General features: G+C 38.1%; 1 protein-coding gene across 1 annotated transcript in view; it reads left to right on the forward strand.

Annotated features, from left to right (window-relative positions):
- Positions 1-249: 249 nt before the first annotated feature.
- The window catches only part of KCND2 (potassium voltage-gated channel subfamily D member 2), a 285,532-nt gene continuing 261,576 nt past the window's right edge, over positions 250-24,205 (forward strand). Inside the window, exons 1-2 of the mRNA XM_005146077.2 lie at positions 250-569; positions 1,712-2,873. Coding sequence (XP_005146134.1) covers positions 1,759-2,873 — 1,115 coding nt within the window. The 5' untranslated portion in view covers positions 250-569; positions 1,712-1,758. The remainder of the gene's footprint in view (positions 570-1,711; positions 2,874-24,205) is intronic.

Genomic DNA, 24,205 nt, shown 5'->3' on the forward strand with positions numbered 1-24,205 from the left:
GTAGCCGCCCGCAGCCCCTTTGTTTCGCCGGCCGAGCGATGCCCTCCTCTCTCGCCCCACGCCCCCCCGCGCCCCGCTCCGCCGCAGCCCGTTGCCTCCCGCCCCTACGCCCCAAGCCCGCAGGCGGCAGAGCGGCAGGGTGGCATTGCACGCCCGCCGCGGGGGATGCAGCGGGAAGCCCCCCCCACGTCCCTAGCCGCGCCAGGGCCTCGCCGCCGCCGCCCGCAGCCAGCGGCAGCCCCACGGCAGGGGCAGGGGCAGCGGCCGCAGCCGCAGCCGCTCCGCAGGATCCGCGCCCCGAAAGGACGTGCTCCACCGAGTTGCCAGGCGCGATTACGTTGTTTTTTTCCCCCCACCCACCCCTTGAACTTGTTGCTTGGCGCTCGGTTGTGGCGGAGGGGGGTGGGGGTGGGGGAAAGCCTTATTATCCATGTCCCTTTGGATGCGATCAAGCTTTCTCAGGAGCAACTACTTCCCCGCCGTTCCCGGCGGGGCGCGGAGATCTAGCGGCAGAGCCCGTATTTCCAAAAGTCTCTATGCAACTGCGCGCTTTCGCCAGACTTTCACAGGTAGGTGCCGCAGGCTGGGCACGTCGGGAGGTATGCGAGAGAAGAGCCGCGGGGAAGGGGCGAGAGGAAGCAGGTGGAAGGGGTGTGTGTGTGTGATCCACCGCCGAGCCACTACAGAACCCCGCGCCCCTGCCCCGAGCCCTCTTATGCGGCTCCCCGCTCGCCCCGGCCTCCGCTGCCTCCGGGAGCACCTGCCACGCTCCTGCTCCACCGCCAGCCTGCACTGGCTTCGCCCTCCGCCGCCCGCTCGGTCGCGCCCGAGGACGCCCCATTTATCCCACCTTCTGCGGGCGCCTCCAAATCCCGGCTGGTACCTCCGCCACAGGCACCGCGGTTCTGCCCGGCCCCGGTCTCCTCTCTCCGGATCAGTCTCTGACCGTGCCCCGACGTCCCGTCCGGGGGAGACTCCCCTCCGCGCGCTTTCTCTGGGGCGCTTCCCCCCTCCCTCGCCCCTTCCCAGCGCCCGTCTGCCCTTCAACGCATTTCCTACACGGAAAACTTGCCTTAAAGTTTAATGCTGCCGCCCGGAGCTCCTCCCCCTGCCCTGCCGGCTCCCCAGGCCCTGCGCGGGGTCTGGGGGAGTCCCCTGGAGGTAATCAAGGTTAGGGAGAGGATTCGTCCCGCCGCTGCTCCAGGGCTGCGGCTGGGGAGGGGCGCGGCCCTCCCGGTCCATCCCCTCAGCCCCGACACGGCCCCGGTGCATCCCGCCCGGGAACAGCTCTGCTGGCGGCCGCGGCCCGGCTCCGGCGGCAGGCGGGGAGCGGAGCCGAGCACAGGAGGGGCGGGAGCACCGGCTGCATCGCGCGTGGAAGAAAACCTCCTTCCAGGTGGCTGCACCGCTGCACCAGAGCTACTAGCCGGCTTCTGGGGTTAGTGGTTTGTGGAACATTGCTTACATTCAGGGGCCTCGAGTGGACCTTGTATCCAAAGGATCTGGCTGCTACAGCAGCTGCTTTGAATACCTTGATTTCCAAGTGCCCTGATTTATTGTCCTGTCGAGCCCTGGAAAGGATACTGTGGGATGAAAAAAGGCAAGAAACAAAAAGGAAGCAAAGAGATTTTTTTTTGTTAATACGGAAGTAAGCAACAGTGCCTCAGATATGCATGAGCATTTGTATTTTTCTTTTCCCTCTCTATTTTAGTGGCTGGACCAGAACTGTCTCTAGATTGACTCACTTAGCTGTAGACCATGGCAGCAGGAGTAGCAGCTTGGTTGCCCTTTGCCAGGGCAGCAGCCATAGGATGGATGCCAGTGGCCACAGCTCCCATGCCAGCTGCTCCTCGGCAGGAGAGGAAGCGAAGCCAGGACTCTCTGATTGTGCTGAATGTGAGTGGCATCCAGTTCCAGACGTGGCTGGATACCTTGGAGCGCTATCCTGACACTCTGTTGGGCAGTTCGGAGCGGGACTTCTTCTATCACCCTGAGACACAGCAGTACTTTTTTGATCGGGACCCTGACATTTTCCGCTACATTCTCAACTTTTACCGTACTGGGAAGCTTCATTATCCCCGCCAGGAGTGCATCTCAGCTTACGATGAGGAGCTGGCCTTCTTTGGCATCATTCCTGAGATCATTGGCGACTGCTGTTATGAGGAGTATAAGGATCGCCGGCGTGAGAATGCCGAGCGCCTGCAGGATGATGCCGACCAGGATAATGGAGCTGAGAGCTCCCTGCCCTCAATGACAGCTCGGCAGAGGATGTGGAGGGCTTTTGAAAACCCACACACCAGTACACTGGCTCTGGTCTTCTACTATGTCACTGGCTTCTTCATTGCTGTCTCTGTTATTGCCAACGTGGTGGAGACAGTGCCTTGTGGGGTAAGCCCAGGTCGCATCAAAGAGCTGCCCTGTGGAGAGCGCTATGCTGTGGCTTTCTTCTGTCTGGATACTGCCTGTGTCATGATCTTTACAGTTGAGTATCTCCTACGTCTGCTGGCAGCCCCTAGTCGCTACAAATTCGTGCGTAGTGTCATGAGTATCATTGATGTGGTCGCCATCATGCCGTATTACATTGGCCTGGTGATGACAGATAATGAGGATGTCAGTGGAGCTTTTGTGACACTGAGAGTCTTTCGTGTCTTCAGGATCTTTAAATTTTCACGCCACTCACAGGGGTTGCGCATTCTGGGCTACACGCTCAAAAGTTGTGCCTCGGAGTTAGGCTTTCTCCTCTTTTCACTCACTATGGCCATCATCATCTTTGCCACAGTCATGTACTATGCAGAGAAAGGTTCATCAGCCAGCAAGTTCACCAGCATCCCTGCAGCCTTCTGGTACACCATTGTCACCATGACAACACTGGGGTAAGTGCAGCTGGTGTTTGGTTACAGCCAACATTTCAACGAGTGTATTGTCACTAATGGAAAATACTAAATTTTTAAAAAAAGCATTGCTAGAAAAAATTGTGAGGGTATGTTTTTGTTACAGAACTTCATGAATACGACTCGTCACTTCTTTCTAAATGTTTTACATGTACAAGTGAGTTTAAAGTGTTGCTAAAGTTAAAATAAACAAAACCCCAAAACTGCAGATAGACTGAAAAAGAAATCAAGAAACCAAAAAAAATCTTGAAATTGTGTTCTTTCAAATTTTCCCTAACATTTTATTTGGTTTTGGATAGTGAAAATGGAGTATTTTATTAATATCTGTGAGTTATCAGTGGATGTTTAATAATGTGTTTACTGACAGGACTTGTTACAGTGTTGCTAAGGTAGTGATAATTATAAGGAGAAGTCAAGTGCGATCTTTTATTTTGATCATGCATAGAAGTATGTGAATCTGACATTTTCTTTAAAGTGATGTATTGAGGTAGACTTGGATACAAAATCACTAAGTTATTTGGTTTTATGAAAATAAAACAGGTATAACAACCTTAATATTTACAAAAATTATTCCTGATGTTATTTAAGACACTGGATAAATTTCCTTTGATTTTCATAGACATGGAACTTGTAGATGACAAGTGTCAAGCTGCATTGACTGGTGACAGACTGAAAAATTATCTGAGGAAGTGTCACATGACAGATGAAGCATATGTCTTAAAACATAATTTTAATAACAATATAAATTATTCCAGAGAATTTGGAGTTAAAAATGCCATTGTTGGCATTAGATGCCAATGCAGTTTAGTGCAAAGTTGGGAGATGGTATTAATTTATAAAGTCTTTGATACTGGCGTCATATTCTACCAGCTGGTTCTATGCACCAATGTGTGCTGTAAAATGTATTTGTCTTTAATTATAACAGGGATTTAGAAAGTTGGCTGATTGGAGGAGGCAACTTGTTCCCCCATTCTTAATTTTGAGTTGTAGAGCATCATTTATGAAACGGAAAATTTGTCAATTCCTTGGAATCTGTCCAGTTATTTAATAATTAAAAATATTACAAGGCAAACTTTTCACTTTAATGAATCAAAGCAGATAATTTTATTAGTCAAACATTTTCCCAGATCTTGTTGAGATTTATGAAACATGTATAATTTCTAAATTTAACAAAAGGAAAAGTGCATTATGAAACTATTATGAAAAAATTGACTTATTATGTGCAATTGTAATTTAGTTGGGAAATGCACACACAAAATATTGAAAAAGATAAAAGGACTGCCTTATGCCACCATTTTTTATACAGGGCTTTTATCTTTAGAGTGATGTAACAGATGAAGATAAATATAGTGCATGTAAATATTTCATATTACTTGTAAGGGCAAGTTATGCTAAAAAGGAATGACAAGAGCTTTGAGGATTTTAATCTGCTTTCCTGTTATTTTGGGGGTTTCGTTTTTCTCTGCTAGTGGCAAAAGAAAGGGACAAGTTAACAGAAGGAACGAGTTATATATGCTAACTAGTTCTACAGACCTGTATATTCTGATTGTGATACTTTTTACCATGTATATTTTAGTTAGAATTGTGATGATTTCAACAAGTTAGGTCTTCAGAATTTAGCAGTATAATCTTAGTATGGAAGAGTAGGGTCAGGTCTAGTGTTTCTGTGGTGAAAAGTAGTGTTTGGAGGACTTGTTTCAGTTCTGGGCAGTTTGGGCTGTACTTGTCCATGGTCCTGAATATAATTCTTTTTTTCAGGTTTATGACCAGTTTACAGTTGATGGCGATATGGTATCTGTTTGGAATTAGTATGATTTGTTTGTATTGGGTATTGAGGAATTATTCTGAGTAAAGTCTTCAAAGTACTGATGAGATTAAAAGTCTCTTCGAAAAGAGCCTAGGAACCTGTTTTCAAGTACGCATCCATGCAACATGTAGCTCATGAGGGGAAGAAAAAGCATTGAAAAGAATACATGTATGCTTAACTTTTTTCTCAAGGTAGTTTGCACAGAGAAAAATTGAGCAAGTTGGGCAGAGAGCCAAAGTCTCACATTCTGAAGTTCAGATATAGTTAGAAGTTCATGTACAACAGACATCACAAATTTCTTGGAAATCTTTAATGAATGCCTTAGGTAGATGAGGTTTCTTTAATAACATCATGATAACTACATACAGATTATGTTCAAATGTTATATATGAATAATTTAAATAGAATTAGCATAATTAAATCTTTGAACTCTTTTCAGTTGATGGAATAATTACAAAAAAGAGTGGAAAATTATATAGAAAAGAAACAAGGGTCAGTGAAAGCTGAATGTAATTAGTACTGCTGCTTTTGCTCTGTGCTAAAGCTTCTCGTCCATTTACTAATACAGAACCCCCCTTCATTATTAATTTTAGTTTAGCTGAATAAGGGCTATATAAATGGACTCTGAGCAACTTTTTTACTTTTAGCAACAAAGCTAGATGAAGTCTATATGTTTTAAATGACAATAGCACACAGCAGGTTATGTGAAATATTATAAAAATACATGAATGTTAATACTGAATAATAGATTAACATAAAGTTGAAGTTTTGAGTCTTGGTGTCATTCTTATATGTTGCCAGATAGCAAGGGCATTGAGTAAGTGACCTTTGTGATTTGGGGAGTTATTATCTTGGAAGCAGAGATATATTTTTCAGTTCTGCATGATTGCTGGACAATTAAAGTGTCTTTAAAAAACACAGATTACATATTCCTCTGCAGAGTGCCAGTGACTTCAAATATTACTACACTTTAGCCTCCAAGGATATCCCAGCTATTAATTGTTCTTGACTGCTCAGCTCAAGTAGTACATAGTTGTATGTAAAGATGTTAAATGAAAGAAATGAAAGAAAGGAGGAAAAGAAGAGAGAAGGAGAGAATGAGAAAAAGATAAAGGCTGAAAGAGAGAGAGAAGAGAGTGAAAGATGACTCTAGAATACTAGGATACACTCTACCCAAAATGGAGATATCTAATATAAAATTTCAAATTAGTGTTTTATCAGCATTAATTGTACCAAAACCAAAAGTAAAGTAGGGACAAGAAAGGACAAGAAAATAAAATGAAAAGCACTTTGTGGAGATTGAAGATAACATTGAAAAGCATAGAAGTTAGGGGCATAAAGATCCAGAAATAGAGCAGCATAAAACCTGGCAGAGAAAAAAGTTCAGGTCTATTAAATTGGGACTGGCAGACTTACATGGGGCTTTTGTGAACACCTACGCCCATAATGACACAGTTATGTCACTTTCTGCTGCCACCTTATAACACCTTCTGCCCTGTCAGTAGCTACCAGATGAGCTGGAATAGCTGGTAAGGTTTTGATGATGAAACGGTAATGTTTGTTCTCAAATCAGTCAGAACTAGAGTGTAGTTTTTGTTTTATAAAGATATTGTACTTTAAGTAAGGAACACAGTGCTCTTCTGTGACTAGTTCTAAGGCAACCTCACTGCCATATTAAACTTTATATTTATAGGCACTACATTGGCTAGCTTTGTCAAATCATACAGTACTTTTGAAGATGAGAATAATACTTTATGAAGCGAAGCTCTTAAGCTTCATGTTTACACAAGACTATTCATTTCTTTCCTCTGATTGTATAAACTGGAGGTGTGTCATCCAGAAAAGGTAAAGCAACTGTTCATTTTAATTATTTGTTAAATTGCCCATAATGTATGAGGAATACTGTCTAAAATATGTCAGATTCCTTGAAGACTTTACAATCAAGCAGGTGACTGAATGTGAGCCATAAACAGTGAACAGGGGAATAGGATGACGGATTTAATTTTCCCACGCATTCTATTTTTTCCCTTCTTCACTCCTTTTCCATTCTTACTGCATCCCTATGGGTATATTCCATTTAGTAATTTTCTTCACTTTTCCTTCAAATTACCACTTTCCATAGTCTTCCTCCTGTTTTGGGATTTGTCTGCTGGCTTGGCACCTTTCATTCCTTGTTCAAGACAAGTTTATCATTCATATTAAGACTCTCTGGCTTCGTTTTTCTGCTTCTTTATTCCAGATTCCTCATTCATCCTTCACCAGTAGATCAAGTCTTTCATTCATCATTATTGTCATTCATTTGACCTGAACTTTCCTCATAACAGGGTTTTTTTTCCTGACCTTTATTTGATAGATTTTTTCCCTTATGAGCATCACAAAATTTCCACAGCATCACCTTTTTCCAGAATGCCACACATATTACCTTGTGGGTTTTTTTTCTGACCACTACAAGTGTCTTTAATTTCTTATGCTTTCTGCATGCTTGTTTGTGAACGTCCATCTCTTCAGAACTAGTATTATTAAAAACTAGTTCAATAAAACCTGCCAAGAAAGCACAAAATTAGAAATCTTTGTTTTGTGAATAATTTCATTGAAGGGTTGGAAATATGTCTGTTGAATATTATAAAGATGAGCAAAGCTGCAATGTTATTTCTGTATCTCATACCTACATATTGGTTCATTCATTCATTTTGTATTTGGTATTTTCACCCTTATTTCACATGGCATTTTCTTTTTTTGTTTTTTTTTTTTTTTGTACACTTGAATACAACCTGGTGAATTTTGTATTTTACAAATGTGTTTGATGTCTCAGTCTATTTTCTCTTCACAGCAGAGACATTTAGCCTGTACAGTTAGAATACTGTATTACAGAGGAGGGACAAATTGTAGTGTAATCACCTTCAAAGCACATACATAGATATTCAAGAAAAGCTGCAGGGAGAATTCAAAATACTGTAAAGTAAGGATCATTTGGACAGCAGTAGAGAAAATTTATTCTTTGATAAAAAGATTACTGAAGCTGTATTGGCCTGTTGTTGGCTTGACAGAGGAACTGCTATATTCAGTTGCATGGGGTACCAGCTTTCCTGTTCAAAAAGTTCTGAAGTTCTCTTGGAGGAACCAGGAGTTAGCTTACTTCACACATTTTCTTGAGCAGGAATTTCCTTATTTCAGTTATGAAGGGCATGAAGATAATGCTTCACAAGAAGATGTTTCTGCTCAGAATCCAATTTGTTTGCTCCTTTGGTGGAAACAGATGGAATTTTGTTTCCTTATTGTTATTGTGAGTCAAGAATAAGAACAGTGAGATTGGTGTGGGCCAGAATGTATCAAAGAAATTTGCTGACTTAGTATAGCAGAACAGATTGACTCAGAGAGTAATTATGACTAGTGCCTGATCTATTAATTATGGCCTATCATTCAACTAATCCTCAGTGAATATTGTGATTTTAGTAAAATCCATGATTGAACGTAAGAAGTTCAAACTATCAAGTGTTTGATAAAGTAATGACAATTTGTACTTGAGTCACTTCATTGTGCCTCTGTCTAAGAAGAATTTGCAATATAAAAGCTATAATAAAGTATAAATGCAGTTTTAGAAATAGAGCTACTGTAAAAAAATTGGAAATGTATTAAAAAATATCTGGAAATGGAGCATCTGAACTACAGAAATAAAATTAGTATTCAAAATAAGTTGAGAACATCTTGCAACATCAGGGTGGCAATTAACTTTTCAGATATTTGAAAGAAAGCCTAGTGAACTGCTCCGATTACTTGTGGTTTTTTTGCCATTATAGTTCTCTGTCAGCAGTTCATAATTTACATCATGGTAAACTGATGAGACAAGTATCTGGTTCAGCAGCGATAGATTGTTCAAAAAAGGGAATTTAAATTAGAAATCCAGAAACAAGGTTTAGATTCAGCTCTATCAGATTTCGTCAGTTACCTGACAATAGTGCTGAGAGAGTGATGGAAAAGATTCTTTTTTTTCTGTACCTTTTATTTATTGGGTAATAGATGGGAGCACAGATATTTGTGCAAGATGTCTTTTTTTTCTGAATCGCTTATGCAGTGGAGGAAAAATTTTTAAGTTCATAGACAGTGATTTGAAATGATAGCTCTGTGCCATGTTTCCCAGAACAGTAATAGTTACCATGCTTAGACTTTGACCTCTGTCACAATTAGTAACCTATTTTTTTCTACCATTATTTTTTAAGTATTTTTCACTGAAGCATACAATTTTGATCTTCCTGGGCCTCCAGCAATATTTTATAATACCCCTGTAAACTAAAAGAGTCGTGAAGTTTCTATTGACAAAAAAACCCCAACCAATAAAACCCCATTTCCACCAAAGTACCGAAAGAAATTTGCATTATTCCCACATCATAAACTTAAATAAATATGATTTGAGATGGAATAAAAAATAGAGCTTTTGACTAGAGCACCTGATAAGCAACAGGTGTAAGTGTTCTTTAGAAAAATACTGAATACAAATATTTACTCAGGCATCTGGTGTAAAGAGGCTCAGATTTAAACATGAGCACACAGAAAGGTCATGTGATCATAGAATCATAGAATAGTTAGGATTGGAAAGGACCTCAAGATCATCTAGTTCCAACCCCCCTGCCATGGGCAGGGACACCTCACACTAAACCATATCACCCAAGGCTTGATGAATATGTCAGTCCTAGAATATTTTGGATTTATTAAAAAAAAAATTTTAAAAAAGCATAAATCCAACAAGATTCTGCTCTACCATAGCACAAATGAGACTGCACTCTTTTCTCTCACCAGAATATACACACCTCATGCACTATCATAAGGAATTTCTTAATGTATCCAGTCACTGGTACAGTTTTACTACCTTAGTTTAGATTCCAGTAGTTAAGTGCATTTATAAAAGCTAACAAAACATTAAAAGACTGCTATCTGTGTAAATATTAAAGATACAAACATACGATTCATATAAGCAGTCACATTCTTTGTACAGTTAGAAAAATTTTCCTTTCTTATGTTCCAGTGTCTGTTATTGCCTTCCACCATCCTGAAGGTGAAAGACATTGGAGTCATTGTGTAAATGGGGCTTGATTCTGCATTGTTACAGAAAATGGGAGATTGCCTAAAAAAACACTATAAAAATGTTATTAATAAGAACCAATTAAAATGTTGTGTATTTAAAGTATTTTGGAGCAGTGTTTTGCCTTCTATCCCTTTTTTTTTTTCAGTTCCAGTGTAGTCAAGTATTACAGACACAGAGATCCCCCAAGTTTAATAGTTTATAGCAGCCAAACTGCAAGAAAGATTTTTAAGGGCATTAAGGTATCTGGAGATGCAGACAGGCACCCAGCTTGGATTCTCAAAAGAGGCTTAGGTGCTTAGAAACACAAGTCTTAAGTGCGCAAGAATGACTGTGAGGGTGAGTACTTCAGTGGGACACTGGCTGTGTTGTACACCTATCAGAATCAAATGGATATTAACAAGAGTTCAGATCGTGTTAAAACACAGTATGCCCTATATCCACATAGCACTGTAGAAGGAGGTAGAGTATTGTGTATATGTTATTCTTAGGAAGATAATAAAAAAATTCAAGAAGAAAAGGTAAGATGACTTAAAGAATAATATAAAGCATGCAAGGGAAAGTTTGAGCCTAGTTTTGTGTCTGCATTTTTCAAGCCAACAGTTCAGTATAAAAATGTACGTAACAAATGTGTGTGATGACATGAAGATATTGTTAAATTAATTAAAATGTTCTTAGGAACTGGGTGCAAAAGTACAAAACACTGTCAGGTAGGAGATTCCATTTTTTTTTAAAGAAACATCGAGTCTGAGGATTTATAGGCTTCAATCTCATATGTAGTTTATATACAGTAAATTTGGTAGTATATGTGGTAAGAAAGGGTAAACCATAATTCTGAATTTTGACAGCTACAAATTCATCCGCTTCTCTGGTGTGCTGGCAATTATTTTCATTTTGTCTCTATTTTAATTTTCTGTGCATATTGTTTGTGGAATTAAGTAGGAGGTGTGAGGAGCATTTTGCCTGCTTTTTTTTTTTCAATAATACAAGCTTTGTAAGCATAGTCTATAGTAGTTGATTTTTACCTTAATCCATGTTCCTAAGTGAAACATCTTTAAAAAGTGTGTCCACGATTTTTGCTGATTCATTGTATAAAAAGTTATTTTATTGAGGTATCTTGTATCACAGCTCTTTCTCTTTGAGACTGTGATTTGTGAGATGACTCTTAACCAGATGGTTTTTGGCTCAGCTTTGTAATAACTAGCACTTGCACTGAAGCTTCATATAAAAAATTAACATATGAAGCAGACCTCCCAATATTAAGAACACTTGTTTATATTTCTTCAAAGTATTATGTAATATTAAATAATATGAACATTAAAACAAGAATATTATAAAGCCAGTGTCTGCATAAAGAAATTTGTCTGTTTGATTATTGAAGAGTCCATTTCCTTAGATAGACCATATAAACTTCTAGGAATATATTTAATTAGTCTGAGTACTTTGGTAAATTAAAATAAACATATTTCGCTACAGTTTTAAATAACTTTGGATAAAAAAAGAACTGTGAAACTCCACAGAGGTACTTATAAATATCTTATTAACATGTTTTGATTAAGTATTCTTTTGGGGGAAAAAAAAAGTTAATTTGAGGCCAAACCCCAGCTTTATTCAAGTGTGTATCCAGCAACATGGAGGTTTTTTTGCATTGTACTGGCAGAATCTCAAAATATTTTGGCTGATACCTAAGGAAGAGTCTTTCAAGTTATCACTTGCAAGCTTGGCCATCCAAGGCATTCCTTGTAAATGGCTGAGAGTCAGAGTGTAAGACTGTGGTGAATGTAATTTAACATTGTGTAATAGCTCACAGTGTGAAAGTGTCTGCTGCATCATAACTCCTTGCTTTGTTCAGTAAGCTGAACCAAAAGAGCTCTCTGTATGAAGGCATATGTAATGTGAGTAGGATCCTTAACTTTTCATTCTTGTTACTGTTCATCACCCCCTTTTTTATAACCCAAAGGAGGATTTTTATTACTGTGTTAGTGGCCTCAATTTCAGTTTCTGCAACTTTCATCTCTCCCACTTGCAGCTGCTTAACAGTTCCCTGAGCATCCTTATCAGCTATGGACAGCACCTACTGCACTGTGCAGGGTTGCTTAGGAACAAAATTGATGCTCTTTGACACGGTGGATTACAGCAGCAAGATGCTGGTCCCCAAAGTCCTCTGCTTCCCATAGAGGAATGAAAAGCAGAGAGGTTGAAGGTGCTTTCCAAATCTGGCTGTGAAGTGGGTATGTACTTTTTTGGTTTGGAATATCTAATCACTTTATTGTTGATAAACAGCAGGTTAAGAATTGTGGCCTTTCTATTGAGAGTACAGCAGTACCAAAAAAAAAAATCTTTAATAATGACTCTTTTAACAGCAACTGTGTAATTTAAATACCATGGTATCTGGTTTCACTTACATAATGAGAATTTTTTAGCTTTTCTAAGCTTTTTGGTTGGCTGGGGTTATTGATGTAATTTTTTACATCAGTTGATCAAGTCCATGTTGATACAGGTATCAAGGACTAGAGACAGGCAGAACTAGACAGAATATATGCACCTGTTGTCATACACCTAATAAGAGCTAAATAAGTTATCAGTGCAACTATTTCTTGTGTTTATTTAATATGTATTTATACAAAAAAAACCCCACCAATTTTGAATATTTGTATGGTAAACTTTACAGTGATTGAGAAAAAAGAAAAAAAGGTCTAATGTGTGCTACATATGTTACATGTGCTATCCTTGGCCCATGTGCTGTTTCTGGCACCCCTCTCCCCTTACCCCATGTAAGTCAGATCACTGCAGAAATGCTACCTGCTGAAAGACTGAAATGAATTATCATTCGTCTAACCTACAGTTTCTTTCTTTCCAAGACCCAAAATTTTGAAATTCAATGCATTAAATCATTCATGGGAGAAGCATGGTTCAGCCTCCTGCTGTACCGGCAGAGCTGTGACAGCCTTTCTCCTCCTCTGGGGACAGGCACAGCTGCAGACCACAGGTGAAGCTAACTTCTTGTGTGTGGCACACACAACCAGTGACTTCAAAATAGACAACTTTGTGCATCAAAGCACACATATAAGATAAAAACCTAGCTGTGGGAGGGGGAGATAGGAGCTGGTTTTGTTTCAAGCCTCTTGGAGGAGACAGAAAAAAGTGCCTGGCGTGCACTGCACAAATCCCTTTGAATGCAGCTGCCTTCTGAGCAGTGACTGCCCTCTTCACACCTGACAGTATCTGTCAGGCAGTGACCCACAGAGTGGATTTACTGTGGGTTTGGACATGCAGTAAGAGGTTGTGGGGTTTTCAGCACTTTTCTGGAAGGTTTTCCTGTTTTACTAGGTAGCCACCACATACAGTGTGGAGTGTTTGCTACATCTTTGCAGACAGATAAATAAGTACAGAGTAAAGTTCTAGATGACCTGGAATACTGGACAGGAAAATAGTTGAACAGTGGATTTGGATCCACATAAGTGACTTTGAAAGATACTTGTATCAGGAGGCTGAAAACATGTTGGTTCATTTCTTTAATATCAGTGGTGTATCTTCTGCCTTAGTGTATTTTCTGATACCTGTTTTCCTGCTCACTAGCTATAACTGTAAGTTCCTTTGTTTTCAAAGCAAACAAATCCAAGTATAGCAGAAAGGTTTCCTTAAATAAGCTTTTCATGTTGTTTGTGTACAGTTCTTTTCCCAGGGCCTACATTTGTGTGGAAAGATATAGCAGTAGAATTTATAGATAGTATCTTCAGCGTGTGGATTTTTAAAGGAAACAATCAGGTCATACAACTCTTTTAAAGGAGATATGTGCTACATCATTTTTTTTTAAGGACGCAATCAGGACATGCTGTACAATAGAATTATTCTAAAAGAATCTGGAAGTGGAATTCAGACCTATTTCTCTGCCAAATGCTTACCATCTCTCAGAGGTAGCTTACTCCTCCAAAAGTTAATCCTTCTGAGCTAGACATCCTTGTCTTACTTAGGCAATAATGAAGAGAAGCAGGCATCTGGAGGTGCTCATTTCTCTGTGCTGAGTATAAATTAAATTTATTATGATTAGCAGAGATATTAATATTTAAATGCCAAGTGAAATGGATGAGATAAATCCCAACCTCCGTGTCTAGCTGGTTTGGTCTAGTCTGCTTTTTCCCAGTTATATAACTCTGAAAGGCCCAGAACATACTTCTTTCAAAAATCATAGTAAAGTACATGATAGGGATTTGATGACAATTCCCACTTTATCAAAAGGCAATGTGCCTGTCACATTTAAATTCAAAATATTTTTTTTCGTGTAACCCTCGAGGCCACTTCAGTGCTTTTGCCAATTTTTTTGCCTTTTCCAAGCAACATGCACATACAAATTGAATAATAAGGAGGTTTTTGCCTCTAGAAAACTGAAAGAAACCCTTAAGTATCTGTTAATTTTTTTTCAAGAAAGAAGTAATTCTTCAAATAGCAGTGCTTTTGAATGAAACTATGGAGAGCTTGAAAACCTTAATGTCAGAGGTTTGTAAATTGTTCTTGTTCTACTGGATGGGAAACCTAAAGATCGATTCACATGTTGATCTTGCTGTTTTCACCACTGTCCATTTTCAAAGTGTCCCGATAGAGAAATGTTTAGAAAATTCCCCCATGCTGTTATTCTGGCATCTTCCAGGCAGTGTCAGAGCCCTGGACTGCAGTTAGGCATTACCAATACATAGCCCTGAAGCAGATTAAAAATCTTAGACTGAAATAAATTTAATGGGGAACCTTTCCTCATTTCAGTACTCACTTTCATGTTTAATTAAATGTAAAAATTACCAGTTTATTTAAAGCTGTGTTCAGACTGGAGCACTGCAAAAGCTTGAGGACCGTGAGTGAGGATTATGGTCACAGAATCACAGAATCCCAAGGGTTGGAAGGGACCTCAAAAGATCATCTAGTCCAACCCCCCTGCAAGAGCATGGTAACCTAGAGTACATCACACAGGAACTTGTCCAGGCGGGCCTTGAATATCTCCAATGTAGGAGACTTCACAACCCCCCTGGGCAACCTGTTCCAGTGCTCTGTCACTCTCACAGTAAAGAAGTTCTTCCTGATGTTCACATGGAATCTCCTATGCTCCAGTTTACACCCATTGCCTCTTGTGCTATCATTGGATATCACTGAAAAAAACCTAGCTCCATCATCCTGACACCCACCCTTTACATATTCAGAGTTTGCATGTTTTTCTTATTTATCTTCTGAACTTTGTTCACTTCTTTGCAAATGATAGCAATCTCTGGTGAAGAAATTCTGTAATTTGTTATGAAATCCTGTTATCAGCAGTGATTTGGTTGTCTTCATGTTCTGCTTTTTTAGAGCAACAAATCTCAAATTTGCCTGCCAGTACAATTTTCACACCTATTTCACACCGGTGTGAAATAACATTTCCTTCACTATATTTCCCTTTAGTGTATGATTTCTTGACAGTATGTTCCTCTGTGCATTAAATGGCATAGTAAACATTTCTCTTTTTGTGTGTAAAGAAATGAATATACTGTAGAAGAAATAATATTTCCTCTTTTTATTCCCTCAACTGATTGGCTTTATCATAAACTTCCAAACAAGTTCTAAAGCAAAAGTACTATCCTGCACCACTACACCGCTACAGAAAGTTTCCTGTCTTTTAAGATGGTTATATACAGTGTTTATTTCATAATTTGAGGAAATTAATTTGATTTAATTATCATTAAAAAAACAGTACTCCTTCAATTTGCTGTTTAAATAAATGCATTTTACAAGCTTGAAAAGTGATGATATTAATGGGATAGAATGTAGGCTCTTTCTTAAATTTCTTACTTAATTTTATGTTGCCCTTGGAACGAGTCCTTGTATGAAGACAAGTTTATTTACATACTTCTGAGATTTGAAGTGATATTTTTAATATGCTAACCACTTTTCCACTCTCTTAAGAAACAAATTGGTAACAGAGATCCATGTAACTTGTCTGCAGAGAGATTATTTACCTAACTGGTTTGCTCAGGGAGTGTTAAAAATCTGAATCACTAGTTCTTCAAGAGAGCAACTTCATAGTGACTGGTGCTCTGTGCTGGGGAGGGGTTGTGGGATGTGATGTGAGAGAGGGATGGTGTAGGATTCTTTCTGGATCTCAACAAGAAAAGCCCAACAACAAATGATTTAATAAAATAGCTGTTTTAATAAGTTAAAGAGTAATATAGATATTTTTAGGAAACAATGCTATGAGTTCCATCTTATGAGGAAAGACCATGTTCCATCCATTACTGTTCCATTCCTTTTTGGCTTGAAAAAACAATTAGAAAAATTAGTGGTAAAATATCCACCAATGCATATCAAATTCAAAAGATACGTCTGCCTTGGGAACTCCTTAAGACCAGATTGCTGAAATCTGGCAAGGTGTAATGGGAGAAGTAAAAGGTGCCTTCGCTTATGTTCTACTGGTGTCATCTGCTTCTGTCCAGTGATCAGGCATTGGGCTAAATGGCTTCTTTATCTCACACTCTCATGTTCACTGTTAATGAAAATGACTTAACTGTGGGTTGGATCAGGCTTAGATTAGGGAAATAGATTAGCTTATACTTTTTTCCTAAATTCTTTTAAAGAACTTTGGGCAATGGATAAAAGATAGCTGTTCTTAAGTACCAAAGGTTCAGAGGATCAAGAATATCATAGAGCTCAAAAACTGTGCAAATAGGAAAACAGCTGCTTTAAACTCATGGTTATTTCTTACATCTCTATTTTGTTCAGCTATTTATATAATCAAAGGTCATAATCTAGAAGGTGATGAGAACTTATGTCAGATTCAAAATACTTAAACTTCAGAAGCATTTCAATGGAAGATAAATAAATGCTGCAGCACCTGGGAGTGCTGAATGCCTTGCAGGATTTAGTGCTATTCACTTGATCCAAAGCCCATAGAAATCAATTAGAGGTCTGGAATTGACCTGAGAGGACTTGCATCAAGCTTGTGTATGAACAACTCTAGCAAGATATTGACCAGGACAACAGTTATTTATTTGAATTATCTCAGACTGTAGGATTTAAACCAGACTCTATGGCAGTGCAGCAGAGATTCCTGCTATCAGTACCTTATAAAAAGATAGGGTAAAAAAAGCAAAAGGTAGAAGTTAATTATATATATTGAAGCATAGTTTCATCATCAGAAAAAAAGTAAGACAATAGATTCAGATTCCTGATGTAACAGGTTTAGTCTGTCAGCAGTTTATCAAGAGGAAACTATGGGAATCAAGAAATACAGCCTCTAGTTTGCTAACATGAAGGTTGTGTCATACATGGGATCCCTCCCCGAATATTTCACAGAAATTGTCTATAATCAACACTGGGGTAGGGAGTTTGCTCAGAGGTTTTTACAGCTAAAAGGAGAATAATTTGGATTTTTTTTTTCTTAGCTTACCAAAGTCTTGTTAACTCACAGAAACTTTCAGGCAACCTTGAAAGGATATCACACATTAATAGCATCAGTGAAAATGACAGCCAGAGCGTGATGTAACTAATTTTGGAATGTTACAAAAAGTGCTATTTAGAACCATAAAGGTTTTATCTGTTGGTTGATCTGTTTACTAAAATAGTCAGTGAAAAATGTGCCATATATTACATCTTCTCATTATTCTGCTAGTATGAAGGACTTTAAAACTGATAGTTCTGCCTATACTTTGGTATTGTCCTGCTTAGCTATATTTGGATAAGGTCATATATAAAATGGGCATATAAGGAAGAAATACTCAGTTCCCTAACAAGAATCTGTCAGACAATCAGTTAAAATGAATGCCTGGCTAAGACACATACTCAATAACACAATGATTATTATAAGCACTTCTGTGCTTGCTTATCTTTCAGCCTTAGAAACTATCATTGCCAGTGAGAAGGCTCACACTTTCTTAGGTTCCTTCCATACATGATGACCATTAGCTAAACATTTTTTTTAATGAAAAACAGTTTGGTTTGGGTTTGTTTTGATTTTGGTTTTGGGGTTGCTTTTTGTTGTTGTTGTTTTTGATTATTTTTTTCCTCTTTTCTCATGTAAGAAACACACGTTAATACTCTGAAAATCCTGGAAGAAGGACAGAAAAAATAGCTTTTATTGGGGTTTATTCCATTTGGGAACATGTTGCAGCTTTGTTGACATGGATGCACTGCATGAACGACTTTATGCATATTCACAGCTTGTTTGAAAGGAAATGGCTTATTAAACAGTAATCATATAGCATGTGTAAATGAGTTTTGCGCATAAGCGCGTATCTTTATCCTTGTTGCCTGAGATTGGTTATTGACTAAAAAAAGTTTCTGATGGCGTTTACTCTTCCAGGAATTTTACCAGTCATCTTATGACTGATTTCCTTTTCTGATTGAGAAATTTCTTTTTCCTTATCTCATATATAAATAATGCTGATTTTTCTCTGTTCCTCTTGAATCACATGCTTGAAGAAAAAGAGAACAGAATTAAGGAGTGTCTAAGTATGAGCTTAGGTGGGCTGCTCAAAAATATGTGTCTGCTTTCAGGTGAGCTAAATCGCTCTCTAGACTCATTAACTGTAATGACTGCAATGGGACCTTCAGCACTAACTCACATGAAAAAAACCTATATTAACACACCAAAAGTGTCTTCACTTTCTATGTGAATCCCACTCTAGGACAACAAAATGAACTGACTGTGATGTCAGAGACATTAATACTTTTTTATTTTTTTCTATTTTCCTTCAGATTTGAGTTCATGTGTAATGATATAATGCAGTTTAGCTGCCCCTTATTCAGTTTTCAAGCTTCTTTCCTCAAGATGCTTTTTCCTAATTGCACTGTCCACTCAGAGTGATAGCGCTTTTCTCAGGAGAGGGGACACAGAATATATTGAACAGGTCACCTCTGAAAAAATCTGTGTACCTGTATTCTTTTGACACATTATGATTATATTAGTCTCTGTACATGTCTTTAAAGAGTTCTGGGTAAATAATTTTCTGCTAAGTGAATAGAAAAAGGGAAACCATAGAAAAATTCACAGCATTTAAATGTTCTGCCCTTGATAGTACATTGAATAAACAGTAGAAAATACAGATGAAATGATATTCCAAGATACAAAATTCTGCTAGATGAAAAAAAAGATGTAGCGGAAAATTGTGCAACTGTACTACAAACTAGTGAAATGAAATGAGAAAACTTACAGGGAATAAACCTAAGAAAATATACATCAGGAACACTATGTCTTACAATAAAAAAGGACACTAGAAACTACAGGGGAAACTATACTTACTGTATTGGAAAAACATTGATAAATATCTTGTCTTTCTAAATGTAGAAGTAATTTCATGCCAGTTTCTTGTGACAGTCTTATTTATCTAATACAAAAGAAGAGCATTTTTTTTCACCTGTGCATTTTTTTTCCTAAACAGAAATATAGGTAAATGGGTAGAAAAAATAAATTATTTCTATCAGCATTTGGGTTTAGAGGTTGGAGGTAAAGCCCACATGAGCTTTTATTTTCTTCAGCAGGCTTTAGATCAGGATTCTAGTTATGTCTTTCAGTATATAATCTAACATTTCTATGACATTAATTTATAACTTTAAAAGAAGTCATTCCAATGGGGACTGGAGTGTTGGTTTTTTTCCCATATGAAATCCAAAGTAAAAATTTTGACCTGCTTTCCTTATCAGAAAGGAAGGCAACTCTCTTATGATGGGCTTGTGGAAATGTTAATGAAAGCTGAAAACACTGCTAGAATTCCGTGGCTTTAAAAATGTTAAATGCATCATGGAAAGGTTTACTTACTTTATGTAATCCACTCCAAAATGTGTGTCTCAGCTGTCAGGTTGGAATATATCAATGTGTAAAAAACGCAATTACTCTTCAGGGCTGAGGCAAACTCTAATAGTTAGATGCTGTGCAAGCTTCTGAGACTAGACACCGTGACGATTTTGTAGGCATCTCATTAATGACTTGTAGCACTGCAGCATGCTCTGCTTTACTTATTTATTGAAGAGATAATGGGAAATAACTAGTTTCTTTGTGAAGTCATAAATAATATGACAGAAGGATATTAAATGCACTGAGATGTGACAGAAAAGCTAAAAAATTGTGGGGTTTAGTATTTCATGGTGCCGGTTCTCTTTTACCAGTATGTGTAAAACCAACAGATATGTTTTAGCTGTTTTTGTGAACAATTATCAATTTAGTGTGCTAGCTACTGAAATGTGGTGTCTTAAATCATAAACAGTATCCCAGTCTTGCTATTTTGCAGTAGCATTCAGAAGTTACTAAAGAATAAAGCCCTCACCCCCCCTTCCCCTGCTTTTGTTCTTTTGGTCTTTCTCTATTTTCGTTTTATACAGGGATAGCTTTTCTCTGTTTTTAATTTCCCAATATGAAATACTTGTTCTACAGAGTATGAACATTTCTGAAATTATTGTGTGCATCATTTGTTCTCAGTGAAAGTCCTGTTCTGAAAATGCATGCAGACATACATGCAAGGTCTATTGTGGCTTCTCAGCACTTTGCTCACTTGATGATTAAAATAAAAGCTAGCTTTTTTTTCCCCCCTCTGTGTGTACATATGTGTATGGCTGACCTAAAAAGAGAAAAATATGGTTTATTTTGGAGTTCAGACATAGCACTGAGATACAGACTGACATAGCACTTTCCTATCCTGTCTTCATTCCCTTTCTTTTCACTATCATGTTCTTTTCTTTATCATGCAGCGTGTTACAAATTTCCTCAGAGACTGTGGTGATTAATGAAGTTCCAATCTCATTGGTTAGTCTTTGGAATATTTCTGAGTATTATGCCCCACAGTTCTTTACCTTAGGTTTGACTCGACGTTTAGTGCGAAGCTAGTATAGAAGACAGAGCTCCACAGTGATACAGCCAATTCTACTGAAGTTTCTGTGCCTTGTCCATCCTCACAGAGCAAAGCATCTATAATGTAAACATGTTTCTACATGTTGAATAAGCTATTTTGCCATCAGGACATAGGCGCTCCTTCAAGGTTGGTAGCTTGGACACTTTTGCAGCAGGCAAGTGCTGAGGTCATGAATGTGTGGATCTCAACTACTATGGCAGTATGCATTTTGTCTATGCAAAGCATTTTATGACTTTATATTGCCCATCAGCTAAAGACCAAGCTCATCTTCTGAAGCATGCCCTTTTTACTGGAGGAGTTCCAAGCATTTTCATATGGGGTGCTGAGCCTTGCTTCTTGCTTGTCCCACTTACATCAGTTTTACAGCAGTATACATCGACTGTTTCATGAGATACTCCTAGTTTACAGTAATGTAAAAATAGCGCGGGCTGATCAGTCATGCTTAGTACTGCCAGCAAAGTACATTTTTAATTCTTTTGAAATAATGGAATGTAGGAAGAAGATGAAGAAAACCTATTGTGTTTCAAGTGCTATATATATATATGTATATAAACCTAAGGTTAGAACAATTTTCATCATCATTCAACTATTATGTGATGCTTATTATTGTAACTTGAAATTTTTCTTCAGGAACAGATGTGCCATAATGACATAAAATGAAGTGTTTGTTTTAAATTGAACAATGAAGTGGGGACTTGGTGGTTCATACTACACTTGTAAAGAGTAGAATTTATTCCCCAATTGTTCAAATAACTGTGAAGCCACTGGATAAAAATCCATTAGTTTTGAAAAAACAAACAAACCAAAAACCAAACACCAAATTATGACAATCTTTTTCATAAATTTTCTTGATCGGGAAATATAGCAGATGAGACACACTCATGTTGTGATCATACCTAGCAAAAAGGACAGTTTACTGTTCTGGAAGTATCTGTCCATTTCTGCTAGCCATTCTGTAGGGAGGTTGTGAATGCTCCATCCCTGGCAATGTTCAAGACCAGGTTGGACAGAGCCTTGGGTGATATGGTTTAGTGTGAGGTGTCCCTGCCCATGGCAGGGGGGTTGGAACTAGATGATCTTAAGGTCTTTTCCAACCCTAACTATTCTATGATTCTATGATTCTATTGTTATAACTAAACCTTCCTTGTTTGCACATTTTGGATCACCCTTCAAAGGAAAAAACAAAGCAAACCAAAATGAATGGTTCCTTTGAAACGGCAGTTCTACAAGTGGTCAAACTGTGGACCTCTCACACAAAATATTCTGGTTTTAAAAATTACCAAGAAGTTACATCTTGAATCTATTCTTTATATGATAAAGTGAAAAATCTGATATGCAAGCTGCAGGCCTAATTTTGATATATATGTCATTGTAACTCTCTGAGATGCAGAGCCCTTAACAGATTATTTCTATCAGCAATCCATTCAGTTAAGCAGCCACACATGATAATCAAGGATAATAAATGGACACCCTTGTTTGGAGTTTCAAGTGAAAGAGGTAATAGATTGAATTACTATCCCATTTTGCCATGAGTAGTTTGTGGCAGAATAATTCTGCATTCATTACTTTCCATGTTTAACACTGTTACAAGCTATTTGAAGAATATTTCCAAATACCATGTTTCAGAAAGAATGTGCCTAGCATAGTTTGGTATATTCTAGGTCAGTTTTTCTTGAGAATAATACTGGATAGATGTTAAAATACCATATAACAGTTCTAATTATCAAAAGTAGTAGCTGTTCAGTAATCTTATCAAGTATTAGGTGTATTTTTAATGTGCATTGTATATCTTCTTTCTTCTTATAGTAGTTATAGACTCAGGTAGCCAATATTCTTGTTGCTGTGTTGCTTAAACTGTTTTCCTCTGAGCAGTTACAGGTTTTGAGTAAGTAGATAAAAGCCATAAAATCTGTATTAAAATTTTTACCATGGCTTAAAAAACATGAAGTACATAGCATGTTTCAAGTATTTGCATGTTTAAATACAGTGGAGGACTTTTTCTTTTTACAATATATATGGTATATAAAAACCACAATGAACACTTTTCAGCTATGAACAGCTTTGTCAGGAGAATTGTAAAATAATCATAGAATCATAGAATAGTCAGGGTTGGAAAGGACCTTAAGATCATCTAGTTCCAACCACCCTGCCATGGGCAGTGACACCACACACTAGACCATGTCACCCAAGGCTCTGTCCAACCTGGCGTTCAGCACTGCCAGGGATGGACCATTCACCGCTTCTTTGGGCAACCTGTTCAAGTCCTTCACCACCCTCACAATAAAGAAATCAATAAAAAAATGTTATCCTAGTATTTTTTCAGTTATGTGTAGAATGCAGCTTGAGAAAAAGGGGTCTAAGAATGTTATTAGGCTGTTCAGCTAACTAGTGGGACTATTCTGCCCCACTTCCAGTTCCAGGAAAAGATCTGCTTATCATGTGTATATGCTTGGGAGTCCCTCTTTTCTGCCTACTGCAACGTTGTTCTACGTTGTATCTGTATTTCATAGAAAAGAGGCCTAATTAAAAAGCCTTCCTCCTTCTCTTTCTAGTGCAGAAGGAGTCTGACAATCTCTGCTCTGATGGGAGGAGAATACAGCTGTATTGCTTCACAGTATCTTAATCTAAAGGTGTTCTCAATTTATGTTCACAAATGGTGACACATCTTCCTACCCATAAGAGATGTCTTTTCCTTGCAAAACAACTAAGACCTTTCATATTTTTTCCTGAAAAGCTTGTTTTTCTGTATGCAACTATCTTCAGCAAACTGTTAGGTACCTGGCTCTTTCTTAACGAAAAAAAAAAGAGCAACAACAACAAAAAATCCAACAAAAAAAAACCCAACAAAATAAACCCACGAACCCCCCCCCCCCCAAAAAAAAAACAAAACAACTGACCAAAAACCTCCAAACACATACGAGGTGCCTCAAAGCTAATTTAGTGCCTTTATTTGATTTTTTTTCCCTTACACAGTTTTTAGGGCCTTTATATAGAATCATAGAATCATAGTTAGGGTTGGAAAGGACCTTAAGATCATCTAGTTCCAACCCCCCTGCCATAATGTGTTTGTGTACCAGTATGTTTGTACATATGCATACATACATATAAACATACACACGGAGTATAAATGTAATATATATAATCATATAAATAAAAGTTATGCGTGGTTATGCTGTATATTTTAGCAGCACACATTATATAAACTTAAATATGGCCAAGAGTATTCAAATCTTGAAAAGTGCTGCATCTCATTTTTATGTGCTTTAAAAACATCTCTTTTTTGAGAGCGTGTTTTTTTGCCCCACTTTATTTCAGTAACACTTCTTGCATAGGTAAGGTCTCAAAATGTAAGGGTCTCTGTTTTCAGAGTCTGACTTAGACACTAGCTAAACAGTAACGTCTTTACCTTGAATCTCTCTCTTTTCTTTTGAAATTGGCAGGGGGCCCAGAAATTTTCTCCATCAAAGGCATGTTCACAATTTTTTTAGCCTACTTTCATGCTAATTTGTTCTTGTAATCATAAAATTAATCAAAATCTTTCCCATTGTTTAAAACTAAAGATAACATT

The sequence above is a fragment of the Melopsittacus undulatus genome, chromosome 5 (assembly GCF_012275295.1).
Source record: "Melopsittacus undulatus isolate bMelUnd1 chromosome 5, bMelUnd1.mat.Z, whole genome shotgun sequence".
Classification (NCBI taxonomy): Eukaryota; Metazoa; Chordata; class Aves; order Psittaciformes; family Psittaculidae; genus Melopsittacus; species Melopsittacus undulatus.